The sequence below is a fragment of the Oryx dammah genome, unplaced genomic scaffold, assembly GCF_014754425.2.
Source record: "Oryx dammah isolate SB20612 unplaced genomic scaffold, SCBI_Odam_1.1 HiC_scaffold_10, whole genome shotgun sequence".
Taxonomy (NCBI): domain Eukaryota; kingdom Metazoa; phylum Chordata; class Mammalia; order Artiodactyla; family Bovidae; genus Oryx; species Oryx dammah.
In genome coordinates this window covers 17,411,332-17,425,508 of record NW_024070194.1, presented here as the reverse complement: position 1 = coordinate 17,425,508, position 14,177 = coordinate 17,411,332, and the positions used below count along the sequence as shown (strand labels likewise).

General features: G+C 49.2%; 1 protein-coding gene across 2 annotated transcripts in view; it reads right to left on the bottom strand.

The window, feature by feature from the left end:
- The window catches only part of SOGA1 (suppressor of glucose, autophagy associated 1), a 75,104-nt gene that overhangs the window by 29,597 nt on the left and 31,330 nt on the right, over positions 1-14,177 (bottom strand). For both annotated transcript variants that reach the window (XM_040247369.1, XM_040247370.1), the window contains exons 4-6: positions 4,432-4,494; positions 2,579-3,772; positions 1,282-1,428 (exon numbers count right to left, since the gene is read on the bottom strand). In XM_040247369.1, the coding sequence (XP_040103303.1) occupies positions 1,282-1,428; positions 2,579-3,772; positions 4,432-4,494 (1,404 nt within the window). The remainder of the gene's footprint in view (positions 1-1,281; positions 1,429-2,578; positions 3,773-4,431; positions 4,495-14,177) is intronic.

The following is a 14,177-nucleotide window of genomic DNA, read 5'->3' as shown; positions in this document are numbered from 1 at the left end:
CTGGAAGTCAGACCCAAGCTATCCTTCACGTATACTCCAGGCATGGTGGCGGGTCCCTACTTCAGTGGGTTGTCATGACGATGAAATGAAACAGTGCACATCAAATCTAGCTATTATTAGAATTTTAACTTCATCATTTCTGGTGAAAATTTATTTGAAGAAAATAATATACTATGAAAACTAAGTGAATTCACAAAAATGTTCCTCTCATTGTTTATAACTGTAATAATTTACAAACAGCTTAGGTAAGTCAGGGATCAAACATATGCGTTTAATGGGTCTATACGTATGTAAAAATCCATTCAACTGTACACTTAAGGATAGTGCCCTTGGTAATTCTCTGGTGGTCCAGTGGTTAGGACAACGTGTTTTCACTGCCGAAGGTGCAGGTCAGGGAACTAAGATGCCACAAGCTGAGAGGTATGGCCAAAAAAACAAAAAGGATAGTGCACTTTATTATATGTATATTTTTATGCTATATTTCAATAACAAGTTAAACAAACTAAACATTCACAGTAGTTAACTATGTGTTAATCTTGTGATCTTGATTTTCTTTTTCCATCCTTATGCTATGCTATTTAGGGATTCTGTTATAATTTAATTTTTTGCTGTTTATAATGTAAGAAACTCCTATGAAAAAGACAATAAAACGCTACATTTTCAGGGGAAATTCTGTTTATAAGGATTTGGAGCTAAACAGGCAAAACAAATCTATCTGGTTAGAAGTCAGGATGTGACTAAATGGGGACTAGAAGGGAAGCTTCCAGGGACAGGTCATGGGTTATTCATTGATCTGCTTGCTGATTACATAGGAGTGTTCAGTTTATGAAAATTACTTGAGGGACTTTCCAGGTGGTCCCGAGGTTAAGACTCTGCACTCCCAATGCAGAGGGCCCGGGGTTCTGAGGTCCGTAGCCTAGACTTTGTGCTCTGCAACAAGAGAAGCCACCGCAAGGAGAAGCCTGCGCGCTGCAAGAAGAGCAGCCCCTGCTTGCTGCAACGAGAGAAAGCCGGCAGCAACGAAGCGCAGCCAAAAATAAATTTAAAAAAACCAAAACTTCCTCAGATGAGTTTATAAACTTCCTGTCATCAGGTCCTGAGAATGGCCCAAACTTCCTTGTTTCTCATCCAGCCCTTGTTGCCAGGAAGCTTGGAACCAAAGGAAACACTCAGAATCCATATCAACACTGGCTAAGATTCTCCACAGGCCACTCTGTTCTTGAGTCACCTCAGCCACTCTCCTCCTACCCCTCGCCCCTGCTTCCGTGGGCCCAGGCCCACCTCAGAGGCGTAGGAATCATTGTCTTCAGCTCGGTAAGGCCTGAAGCTCCGGCTAGGGTCAGATTTGGAGTCCAGGTCGCTGGTGTGGAAGGCCTCTCGTATCCTGGGCTCCCATTCTGGCAGGTCCCTGAGGTCAGGAGGCTGTACCTAGAGGCCCAAGCAGAAGAAGCTAAAGGTAGCCCTGGGGAGGGGCATGTGGGGGTGCCAGAAACAGCGCCACTCCAGGTCCCAGGCTCTGTGGGAGCCTCTGACCAGGCACCTGAGGGCAGGGACCTAAGTGGACTCACCTCTGGTGATTGGCGGACTGCAACTTCTCCATGAACTTTTTTTTTTTAATGAATTAACTTTATTTGACTGTGTCAGGTCTTAGGGGCTTCCCAGGTAGGCTTGGCAGAACGCAGGCGATAAAAGAGACTCAGGTGGGAAAGGTCCCCTAGAGGAAGGCATGGCAACCCACTCCAGTATGCTTGCCTGGAGAAGCCCATGGACAGAGAAGCCTGTATCTATCAATGGTGAATGACTAAAGGAACTGTGGTATAGTCACTCCATGAGGTCATACCCTGTCAGGAGAACACTCGGAACTACTTCTACCTGAGACAGCAAACGTAATGGTGAGTGAAAGAAGTCAGGCACAGGTGAGTGTGTTCTGTGTGATTCAATTGATGCAAAGTTCAAAGACCAGAACTGAATTGAGAGAAGGGTTACCCTTGGGAGTGGGGACCGGGGCTAAAAGGGGACCTGTGGAGGGGCTGCTGGGGTTCTTGTTATCTTGATGATGACATGGGTGTGCTCACCTTGGGAAAATTCATTAAGATGCCCATTTGTGTTTTGTGTGCTTCTCTGTATGATATGGTTCAGTAAAAGGTTTATATATGTGTGTGTGTATATATATAAATATATAAAAAGTTACAGGGGAGTTCCCGGTGGTCCAGTGGTTAAGGAGCTTCCCAGTGGTGCTAGTGGTGAAGAACCAGCCTGCCAATGCAGGAGACTTAAGAGAGGCCAGTTTGATCCCTGGGTTGGGAAGATGCCCTGGAGGAGTCAGTGGCAACCCACTCCAGTATTCTTGCCTGGAGAATCCCAGGGACAGAGGAGCCTGGCGGGCCACAGTCCATGGGGTCGCACAGGGTCGGGTATGACTGAAGCGACTTAGCACAGCACAGCCCGTGGTTAAGACTTTGCACGCATCCATTGCAGGGGGCGTGGATTTGATCTCTGATCAGAGAAGTTTTGCCTGCCGCACAGTGCGGCCAGGGGGAAAATAAAAGCAATAGGGCTCTGGACTGGGACCTCTTACCTGGAAGTCTGAGCCAAGGTCTTTGGCCAGAAGAATCTCCTTGGAGGGCCCCTGGGAGCTCAAGGCAGGCAGTGTGGAGAAGGGCTCCGGAGGCTCCTTGACGGGGCCCCCGAGGACCGAGTCCGCCTTCCTCGTGAAGGCGTTGAGCTCCTGCTGGAACAGGCTCAGCCGCACCAGGAGAGCGTGCATCAGCTTGGTGTCCCTGGGGCCCTCGCTGTTGTTGTCTGGGGCCTCGAGCAGCCGGAAGTCGACGCACTCGTTGTCCAGATAGGGGCGCAGGCCGGCCGAGAAGCCGTTGGCGTCGGCCACCAGGACGTCGATGGCCTTGCTGACCAGGACGGCCTGCTCCCGCAGCCCCGGCAGGGCCTCGGCCTCCCGGGCCCGGCAGAGCCGAGTGGCCACAGGCCCCGGGGCCTCGGCCAGGGAAGCTGGCACGCACTGGGCGGAGTCGCCAGCCTCGGCGTCCGTCTCCAGCATGGGCCGCGTGCTCTGGCAGGAGGCCAGGTCACACCGCTGGAGGTTGGAGAGGAGCACGCGGTTCTCATACTGCAACTTCTTGACCTTGCCGCTGAGTTCGCCGATCTGCAGCTTGGCGGCCGCCAGCTCCTCCTGCGAGGGCTCGCTGAGCACCGAGCAGCTGTCCTCCGACAGCGTCACGTCCAGCTCGTGCTCCGAGCGGTACTTGGCCAGCTCGCTCAGCAGCAGCTTGTTCTGATCCTCCAGCTCGGCGGAGGAGCGCCGCAGCAGCTCGGCTTCCTCCTCCACGAACTGGAGGTGTCGACGCAGCTCGGCCAGGCTCTCCCCGCACTCTCCACCGCCCAGCGTGGAGAAGGCCAGGCGGGCCTCGGAGCCCCCGCAGCCGCCGCCGCCGCCGCCGTGATCCTTCATGTCGTCCATCTCGGCCCGCAGGCCGCGGTTCTCCACCTCCAGCTCCACGATGCGGCGGCTCAGCAGGTTGGCTTCCTCCTCCACCAGCTTCAGATGCACCTTGAGCTCTGTCTCTCGCGAGTGGGGGGCATCCGCCAGCTCCTCCGCCGACAGGGCGCCGTCTAGGTCCCCGTAGAGCGAGCGGTACTTGAGCAGCTCCTCCTTCATGCCATCGTTCTCCTTGGCCAGCTTGGTGAGCTTCTTGCACATGAGCGCAGACTCTTCCTTTGCAAAGTGCAGCTGGCACTTCAGGTCCGCGCTGTCCTCCTGGGGCCGGAGTGGGAACAGGGAACGGGCAGGAGCCAGGAAAGTTAGTGTTGGGAGGCTCAGCCACACCGTTTCTGGGAGCTCTAACTACTGGGTGCTGGGAACAGAGTCTTGATGCTTAAGGCGCTGGGGGTACAGAGGGGAGGCAGAGAGGCGGACGCAGCACACAAATGGGGCACACATATAGCAGCCTGAGGAATCCAGGAGGGCATCCTGGAGTAACTGACACTCTGTCAGGGTGACTGTTGCTGCTAGTACTACTACCATTGCTACTGCAGTTTTCTCATCTGTAAAATGGGGCAATAACACCGCCCCCAACAGACCATGAAGAAAATGAAAGGAGACAATATAGAAAAAGTGCCTGACACCCTGATCATCCAGAACCAGTCGAGACTAACTGTATTCTGTGCCTGACCTGTGCTACAGACAGCACTATACAAGGCAGAGCATGTGGGAACCATGGGTTCAGGGTGTAGTTTGGAGAAGTAAAGCTGGCATCAAAGCGAAGAAAATGAACAAGGGGAGGACGGAGTAGAAACAGGGGAGGGGTGGACACCTCTGGGGACTCCTCGGGCCACTTGTTAAGCCAGGGGCCTTCAGACTAAAACCTGCCGCTTGGGGTTATGCCGCCTGCGGCTGTGGAGGCTGACCGGAAGTACCTGCACTGAAGGCTTCTTGTCCGTTTTCCCCAGGGAGCGCGTTCCTCTTTTCTTCAAGGAGTGCTGGAGGAGGATTAAAAATAAATTGAGCTGAAAGCTCACAAGGGTGATGCACATCCAAGAGCAGTCATAGCAGCCAGGGTTCTGCTGAGAACCCCTCTCCTCCCCTCCCCAGCCAGCCCAGCCCAGCCATGGCCAGCCTTGAGCAGCGCCAACTGCTGAGTTAGAGGAGCCTTAAGACCACCCAGTGACTGCAAATGGAGAGCCAGGTTTAGAACCCTGAACCCACCTGCCCAGGGTTCCTCCCCTCTCTCCACCCCGGAATTGTGATCTAACTGGCTTGAGCCCAAGACCTGGAAAATCTGGGTTTCCAATCTTGTCTTTCATTCATCCACCAAAGACTCCCTGAGCACTCATCATGTGCCAGGCAGAGTAAGGCATGGAGAATACAGCAGAGACCATGACAGATAGGGTACCCCAAGGGGATATTGGAGTGTTATGCCCAGATCCTCCCCTTAGTACTAGAACATTCCTCTACTCCCCCTTCCAGTGGTGGTCACTGGTTGAGGGCAACCACTTCATCCAAGGTCTTGTGCCCTCCCTGTGGGGGCGAGGGGGCAATGGGGGGAAGCCACATTCAATGACTAGTCCATGCCCTCTTCCCACACCAGCTCCAGAGCTCCCCACGGGATCAGCTGAGGCCACGAGTATGAATGCTCTCCAACTCAGCTTCTCCTGCTGCCTCCATCTCTGATGGCGTTATTCCAGGAGGACACTTCCATAAGCCTCTGCATGCAAACCTCCATCTCAGGGGGAATCCTGAGCTCAAGGAACTGGCATTGTAGTGAGAACTTTAATTCAGAGTAGATATTAATAAACAGTAATATTTCTCTTATATTAAGTGAAATAAATCAGACAGGGAAAGACAAATACTATATGATATCACTTTTACATGGAACTCTAGGTGGCTTCCCTGGTGGCTCAGATGGTAAAGAAGCTGCCTGCAATGTGGCAGACCAGGGTGTCATCCCTGGGTCGGGAAGATCCTCTGGAGAAGGGAACGGTAACCCGCTCCAGTCTTGCCTGGAGAATTCCATGGACAGAGGAGCCTGGCTACAGTCCATGGGGTTGCAAAGAGTTGGACACAACTGAGTGACTAACACACATTAATAAAATGAATATGGTAAAACAAATCATAATTATATAAGAGGCTTAGAAATGATGAGGAACTGATCATTTTTTTTACAATGTAAATGGTAGGTTTTCATGCAGATTAAAGCAATGTAAGGCTCTGATAATCATCATGATTCAAAAACACAGAAGCAGGGATTTTCCTGGTGGTCCAGTGGTTAAGACTCCATGCTCCCAGTGCAGGGAGCAAGGGTTCTATCCCTGCTTGGGGGAACTAGGATCTCACAGGCTGCACAATGAGGCCAAAAACAAACAAACAAACAAACACAAAAATACAGAAGCAATAGGGGAAGAAACTGATACATTTGATTAGATAAGCAAATTCTACCTGGGGCAAAAAAAATGCTCTAAGAAAAGTAAAAATATAAATGACTAACTGGGAAAAAATATTTGCAGTGTATGACCCTGACAAATGGTTAATATCCTAAATATATAAAAAGAGTCACAAGATAAAGTCCAACAAACCTACAGAGAAATGGGCTAGAGAGATGAAAACCAGTTCACAGGCAAAGAAGGGTAAATGACTCCAACCATAGGAAGATGCTCACCCTGTTCATGGAACAGAAATGCAAATTAAAACTACACTGAGATACAATTTCTCACCTATCACATTGGCAAAAATCCAAACATCCAACAACACATTCTATTGATGAAGCGATGGAAAAACAGGAACACTCAATATCAGTGGCAAGAATGCAAAATGGCACAAGTTCTACAGAGGGGAATTGGAGGAATTGTTACAATCATCTATTCTGAAGTTTCTCAGCATTTAAAAAAGTCACTCAGAGGCATGAGTCCATTGAACATGTCTTCCCTTGAGAGGAGTGAGTATTTCACTTAGTGGAATATAAAACCACTTTTGGGTTGCATTTGACTTTTCAAGTCGGGCAGGTAATCTTTGCACATGCTTCCAAGTAGTTTGAATACATGTGCTTCCTGTCCACCACCTCTCACACCCCACCCCTGGAGGTGAGAACCTTCTTTTTACTGAAGGCAAGAGAAAGGTCCCACAGCAAAACCAGAGCTGACCTGGGACCAGTTCTGGACAGAACTCTTGTTCTAGCTCCAAAAACCTGGAAGGAGAAGATGTACCTTCTTCAACAGAAACCAGAGTGGACTCAGCACAGTGGCTTTCAACCTGGGGGCAAATCAGAATTACCTAGGGGAAATTTTAAAAAGTGATACCCAAGATTCCAGCCCCAGAGATTCTCACATCATTGGTGTGAGTAGGTCCCAGGCATCAGTATTTTTAAATAGCTTCCCAGGTGATTCTAATGTGCAGCCAAGGCTGGAACTACAGAGCTAGGGAGGAAGATGAACCCGAGACAGGCTCTTAAGTTTATCTTAGAGCCCAATCAAATCCTAAAGAGAACTTTTGAAATGTAAATGAGGCAGGAAGGCAGAGGCTGATATTTCAGACGCTGGGTGCCAAGAGCAGGAAGGCAGTATTTGAGAAGGGCTGATGGGGGAATCTTTCAAAAGCTAGGAGGTAGGAGTAGGGAAGGCGGTAAGGGTCACAAAACAAGTCTTTCCACAAAGAGCTCCTCCCACAAAAGAGGTCTGTGAAGGGGATGCTCAGAGAGAGACCCCCTCCCGCAGTGGTGAGGTGGGGACTCTGGAGTCAGGTGGTCAGGGTTGCAGATCTGGGCCTGCCTATCACAAGCGTATTGGGCTTCCCTGGTAGCTCAGAAGGGAAAGAATCTGCCCGCAATGCGGGAGACCCGGGTTTGGTCCCTGCGTCAGGAAGATCCCCTGGAGAAGGAAATGGCCATGCACTCCAGTGTTCTTGCCTGGAAAATCCCATGGACAGAGGAGCCTGGCGGGCTATAGTCCATGAGTCCATGAGGTCGTAAAGAGTCTGACAGAACTGAGTATAAAACACTTTCACTTTCGCATCACTTTCACTTTCACATCACTTTCACTTTCACATCACTTTCACTTTCACATCACATGGGTGGGTCCAGGAACTCAGGTGGGACGCCTGGGTGAACCTTCCTCTCCCAGAAACTCCACTCCATCATCTACAAAACTGAGCTACGGATTAAATGAGTACAGCAGACCTCTTGGAGGAGGGAAGTGGGGTGACAGGAAGGGGAGCCAGGGGTTCCCAGAGGCACTGAGAGGTCCCAGTCATCACATATAAAGGACTGAGATGATATAAAACCTAAAGTCATTAAAAAGGGCAGTGGGAGAGTGAAATTCACTGACATGATAAACTCTGAGACAAAAGGAAGGAAACTGTAAAACAAAACCTGCAACCCAAATGTCCACCAACTGATGAATGGATAATAAAACATGGTATATCCACCCAGGGGAATATTAGTCAGCCATGGGAAAGAAAGAAGTCTTGATCGATGTTACAACATGCTTGAAACACTGTGCTGAGTGAAGGAAGGCTGTCACAAGAGGACACATCGCATATGATTCCATTTACATGAAAAGTCCAGAAGAGGCAAATCCACAATGGCCAAAAGTAGATTAGTGGTTGCCAGGGAAGAAGAGGGAGTGGGGAGTGACTTGATGGCTTGAGGTTTCTTTCTAAGGCTATGAAGATGTTCTGGAATTAGCCATGGTGGCTGTGCAACTCTGAGTACTCTAAAAACCACTGAACTCTACCCTTTAAAAAAGACAACCTTTACGATAAGTGAATTATATCTCAAGTAAGCTGTTATTTAAGACAACCTAGAGGGGAGCATTGGAGAAGGAAATGGCAACCCACTCCAGTGTTCTTGCCTGGAGAATCCCAGGGATGGGGGAGCCTGGTGGGCTGCCGTCTCGGGGGGTCACACAGAGTCGGACATGACTGAAGCGACTTAGCAGCAGCAGCAGCAGAGGGAGGCTTCCCTGATGGCTCAGTGGATAAGAATCCACCTCCCTATGCAGGAGACACAGGTTTGATCCCTGATCTGGGAAGATCCCACAAGCTGTGGGGCAACAAAGTGGCTGCACCAGAACCATTGAGGCTGGGCTCTACAGCCGGGGAGCCACAACTACGGCGCCCACGTGCCACAGCTGCTGAAACCCACACACACTACAGCCCGTGCTCCGCAACGAGAGAAGCCACTGGAATGAGAAGCCCACGCACCACAACTAGAGAGGAGCCCTCGCTTGCCACAACTAGAGCAAAGCCCAAGTGCCAACAAAGACCCAGCACAGGCAAAAATAAAGACAGAAATAAAATTATTTTAAAAAAACTAGAACGTGTTACCATCTTTATAAAAATAAGACTCGTGTGTGTGTGCCTGTGGGTATACATTTGTGCGTGTGCCTGGTCGGGGGATATGATTTAAAGAATATACACCCAGTTGAAAACAAGGAGAGTACAGAGAAGTTGCACTTTTCACCTTTCTTCCCCCACATGTTTTTGAGAGGAGCGAAGACATAGTCCACCAGAGTTTTCTCTTTAAAGTTTTTTAAAAATTACATAATTTTTTAAAAGTAAATTAATACATAAAGCTAATTAAAAATAAATAAATAAATTAAAAAAAAAAAAAGTAAATTAATACATAAAGCTATAGTCTCACTGTAAATCTATACTATGCTGACAAAGCAGGAGTCCCCCTGTTTATACCTCCACCCGTTCTCCTGAGGGTGACCACAGCCAAAGGTTGGCTGGAGCTCCTTCTAGACCTCTGGCTCTGTGTTTAAAATACTGAAATAGATGGTGTTCTTTTAGACTTTCTTTCCTTCCTATGTTTACTTGGCTCTGTGATCTTTGATTTTTATAATAAGCACCTTAAGCAGAAGAAAAGCCCCAAACATCCAGCATTTAAAAAGACAGCCTGTGTTCATGCTACATTATCATGTATGTTACAGAAACTGTGCTTATAACATAATCCCATCTTTAATTTGAAAAGTACATACAGAAACAACTATACATTGTAAAGCATAGAGAAAGGCCTGAAAAGGCACAAACTGAAACAAATCATGGGTTAGGCTGAATCAGGCATCGAATTGAGGGAAGTGGTTAGGGGAGGCTTTCTTCTTTTATGTATGGTTTTTATCATTTCTTACGTTTTGGAGAGCATACTCACATTCATTTAACTTCAAAAGAATCCAAAAGGGTATACAGTTCAGTTCAGTTTAGCTGCTCAGTCGTGTCCGACTCTTTGCAACCCCATGGACCGTAGCACGCCAGGCCTCCCATCACCGACTCCCGGAGTTTCCTCAAACTCATATCCATTGAGTTGGTAATGCCATCCTCTGTCGTCCCCTTCCCTTCCCGCCTTCGATCTTTCCCAGCTTCAGGGAATACGTGAACCCATTAACCGGCTGTTTCACCCCAGGCAACCAAGGCAACCAGAGTCTGCTGTGTCCAGCCTTAGAGGTATGCTAGGCATGCATTTATGTGTTTTTGTAATGAAATTTTTGTTTCACTGACCTTGTATTACTTTTCTAGTCAAAACAAATGCATATGTACATTTCAATATGTGTGCACACACATAGAAAAACATACCGGAAATACAACAGATTGGAAAGAACTCCGACCCAAATAGTAATCTGGTAATTACTCAGAGGAATTCCCTCTGACTAGTGGGCTACAGGTGAAACTTTTTCTCCTTATGGCTTCCTTGTATTTTGTAGTCTTTCTCTACTAAGCATATGTTAACTGTCAGGTGGAAGGAGAAAGTTATAGTAAAGGGTTTTATTTTGTTGTGTTTTTTTTTAATGTACTTTCCCCGAGGAAAGTCATGAATGCCTTTTCGATAGGCAGAGGGGGAGCTCTGAGTGCCCACCAGAAAGGGAGGGCAGGACTTCCCTGGTGGTCCAGTGGCTAAGATTCCAGGTTCCAAATGCAGGGGGCCCGGGTTCAATCCCTGGTCAGGGAACTAGATCCCACATGCCACAGGTAAAGATCCCACATGCTGCAACTTAGACCCAGTGCAGCCAAATAAATAAAAATAAATTTTTTAAAAAGGAAAGAAAGTGCAGGCGGTGGGCAGAGAAGAGGGGCTGAAGCAGGAAACCTTTTCAAGACCAGAGTGGCTCCAGTCTTTTCTGGACGGAACGGACCCTGCCCCAACCCCATCTCAGCCACGTGGGCTCCCACAGTGCTCTGAGGCTCTGGAGGGAAAACAAGGCAGGCTCACAGAGCACACAGACCTTCCTCCCCTCTGCAAGGCAGCAGCTGGTCAGGCGGGACCCCCTCCAGGGAGCCAGGGCCGTCAGCGCCCTTTTGTGGATCCCGGGGGGCAGACGTTCTGTTCGTGCGCTTGGGGGGGGGGTTGGGGGGGGGGCGGGGCACGCCTGAGCACCCACAGGAATGCCAGTCACATGTACCGGACCCCAAGGGCACACTCCTTGGCTGGCAAGCAGCAGGGGGCTTCCCCACCCACAGAGCAACGCACAAGGCTGCCTCTGGGCAGCCAGGGTGGCGCCTCTAAGCATCGTTGGTCTAACGGCTCCTAGTAGCAGCAGGAGCTCTGTCCCCACTTGCCCTTCTCTCCCTTCTTGGGGAGACCAGGATGGTGCCCGCGCCCCTCAGCCTGCAATGGAGAGGCTGCCGAACACAACTGCAGCAGCCCCCTGCCTGCTAACACCTTCCATCCTGCCAGGAAACAAAGACCAACCTTCAAGGAATAAAATGAGCCTTCTGCCAAAACAGTTGGGTAGATTTTCACCCAGTTTAGAGGGGATGTTTGGAAAGGTCTCCTGAAAACACAGACTGTGCTGTGTGGATGAAATTTCCTCTGGAGTGGTGGTGGTGGTGGTGGAGCGGGATCTGGGTTGGGGTGCATCTCAAAGACTGAGGCATTCTTGGCTGAAGAAGCTAGAGAGTGGGTGTGGTTCCTGGCTGGGGGAGACCACTGGGAAGGAGGAAACAGAGAGTGGTTTGACAAGGGCCCCAGATCAAATCACTGGGACAGACGCCGCCAACTGCAAGCGCAGTCTTGCAACTTAACTGCTCCTTCTGTGGGCAACTGGCAGCCTGATATGGAGAGCTTCTTGCTAGAGGCAGCAGAAGCATATTTACTTATGACTTATTTTTAAAATTTTATGTTTTGGCTGCGCCTCGTGGCCTGTGGGATTGTAGTTCCCTGACCAGGGATCAAACCTGCACCCCTGCATTGGAAGTGGAGTCCTAACCACTGGATCGCCAGGCATGTCCCAGAAGCATAGTTATTAGATTAAGGTAAATACTTCTTCGGGACCACAGCTGCCATAGAGGTTGTCAGGGTGCTGATGCAATACCAATAACTAGCATTGATCAAGTCCTTACCTGCTTTGTCTTGATCAATTCTCACAAACACCTCTATGAAGCAGGGATTCATAGTCCCATTTTATAAATGAACAAACTGAGCACTAGAAAGGTTACACCATTTGCCCAGTGCTACAGTTACTTGCCAATAAGTGGCAAAGCCAGGATTCAAAGCCAGGCCCATGTGACTCCAAGTTCAAGTTTGTCCTGCAGCACACAGGCCATAGCAGGGCTGCACGAGATGATGAATCCAGCAGACAGAGACGGGAACCCAGGTGAACTGATGCCCTTCTTACCCCATAAGAGTGGGAATCAAGCCAAGAAGCCCGGGCCAGAGAAGGAGGTCCTCACTGGAGTAAGCAGCCCCTTCAGAGGTCCTGAAACACAGCAGGGTTCCAGGAAGGCCCCTGGATGGGGCAAGGAGCGCAGGGGCATAGCCATGAGAGTCAGCGTGCCTTTGGAAGATGCAAAGAGTCCTTTCTCCTATCCCATCTACATACAGCAGGTCCACTCCAGGTATACACCCAAGAGAACTGAAAACATGTCCACCCGAAAACCTGTACACAAGGGTTCACAGCAGCATTAGTACATAACAGCCCCCAAAGTGGAAACAACCCTGATATTCATCAACTGATGAATGGACAAACAAACTGTGGTCTCTCCATACAAAGGCTTATTATATGGCCATGAAAAGGGATGAAGTACTGACACCTGTCTCAACATAGACCTTGAAAACATGATGCTAAGTGAAAAAAGTCAGTCACAAAAGATCACGTTGCATGATTCCATTTGGATGAAATGTCCACAATAGGCAAAACCATAGAGACAGAGAGTCTCTATGTCACTCATACACTCACACATGAGAGGTTGCCACGGGCTGAAAGGAGGGGAGAGTGGGCAGTGACTGTTGACAACAGAATGTTCTGGAATTAGATAATGGTGATGGTTGCACAACTTTATGAATATATTAAAACCCATGGAATTGTACACTTGAAAATGGTGAATTTTCCCTTGGTGGTCCAGCAGTTAGGACTCCACACTTTTACTGCCAAGAGCCCGGGTTCAATCTCTGGTCACAGAGCTAAGATCCCACAAGCCAAAATAAACACATAAAATGCTGACTTTTATGGTATGTGGACTATATTGCAATTAAACAATTGCCAAGAGGAGTACCATCTATAAAACGTGGACAAAATGGGAATTCCCTGGATGTCCAGAGTTTTCACTGCCAAGGGCCCAGGTTCAGTCCTGGGTAGGGGAACCAAGATCCCACAAGCCTCACAGCATGGCTAGAAAGAAAACAAAATAAAATGGGGACAAAAATCACTATGTACCCTGGGAGGCTGTTGGCTACACCATGTGAAGACAGTCATAAAATGCTTAGTGCAGCACCTGGTACAGAGTAAGTGCTCAGACACAGCAGCTATATTATAATAAATCCCATCAACGTTGATATTGGCTTTCTGCCTAAAATACAAAGAAGGAGAGTGATACTGGATTGGGGTTGGGGGGCTGCTATTACGATTTTTGAGCTGCAATCCAGCTGGCAACAGTGTCACTGCCGAACACGGCTGGGCAGGCCACCCTCCCTTCTCTCCAGCGAAGTGCCATCTCCATAGCAACCACATCAGCTCAGGCCAAGGGCTCCTGTTCCCAGTCGGGTGACAGCATCGCCACAGCAACCTGTCAGGATGGCAAAGGCAGATCTCGATGATGGGACTAGAGCAGCTCTGGCAGAAGAATTGCGAAGGGACCCCTGTCTCCATAGCAACCATATCAGGAAAGAGAAGGAGGGGGGAGAGGGCAATCAGCCAATAAACACAGGGCCGCGCCTCCTTGCCCAGATCCTAAGACTCCAAGGGACATCAGGGAAGGCTAAACCAACCCTGCTGATATCACCTTCAAGAGGAAGTGAAGGACTTCCCGGGAAGTCCAGTGGTTAAGGAGCCACCTTGCAATGCAGGGAACGCGGGTTCGCTTCCTGGTGGGGGAACGAAGATCCCACATGTTGCGGGGCAACTAAGCCCGTCCACCACAACTAGAGAGTGCATGCGTCACAACGGAAGATCCCGCATGACACGACTAGGACCTGCCGTAGCCAAATAAATAAGTAGGAAGTGAACCAGGGTTTCTTGAGCGTCTACTGTGTGCCAGGCCCCACAAATTACTCTTAACATGCTTGACTTCATTTAAAATTTCACTAATAATGACCATGCCCTGCCTAAGAAAAACCCCTAACTACAGCAGTCATATAGTAAAAAGCAAAGGTCACTCTCTACCCCACTCCCACCACTTGTAACACCTGAGTTCAGTGGGTTTTTCCCCAGATTTTCCTCCAGGCTATGCATTTTTGCAC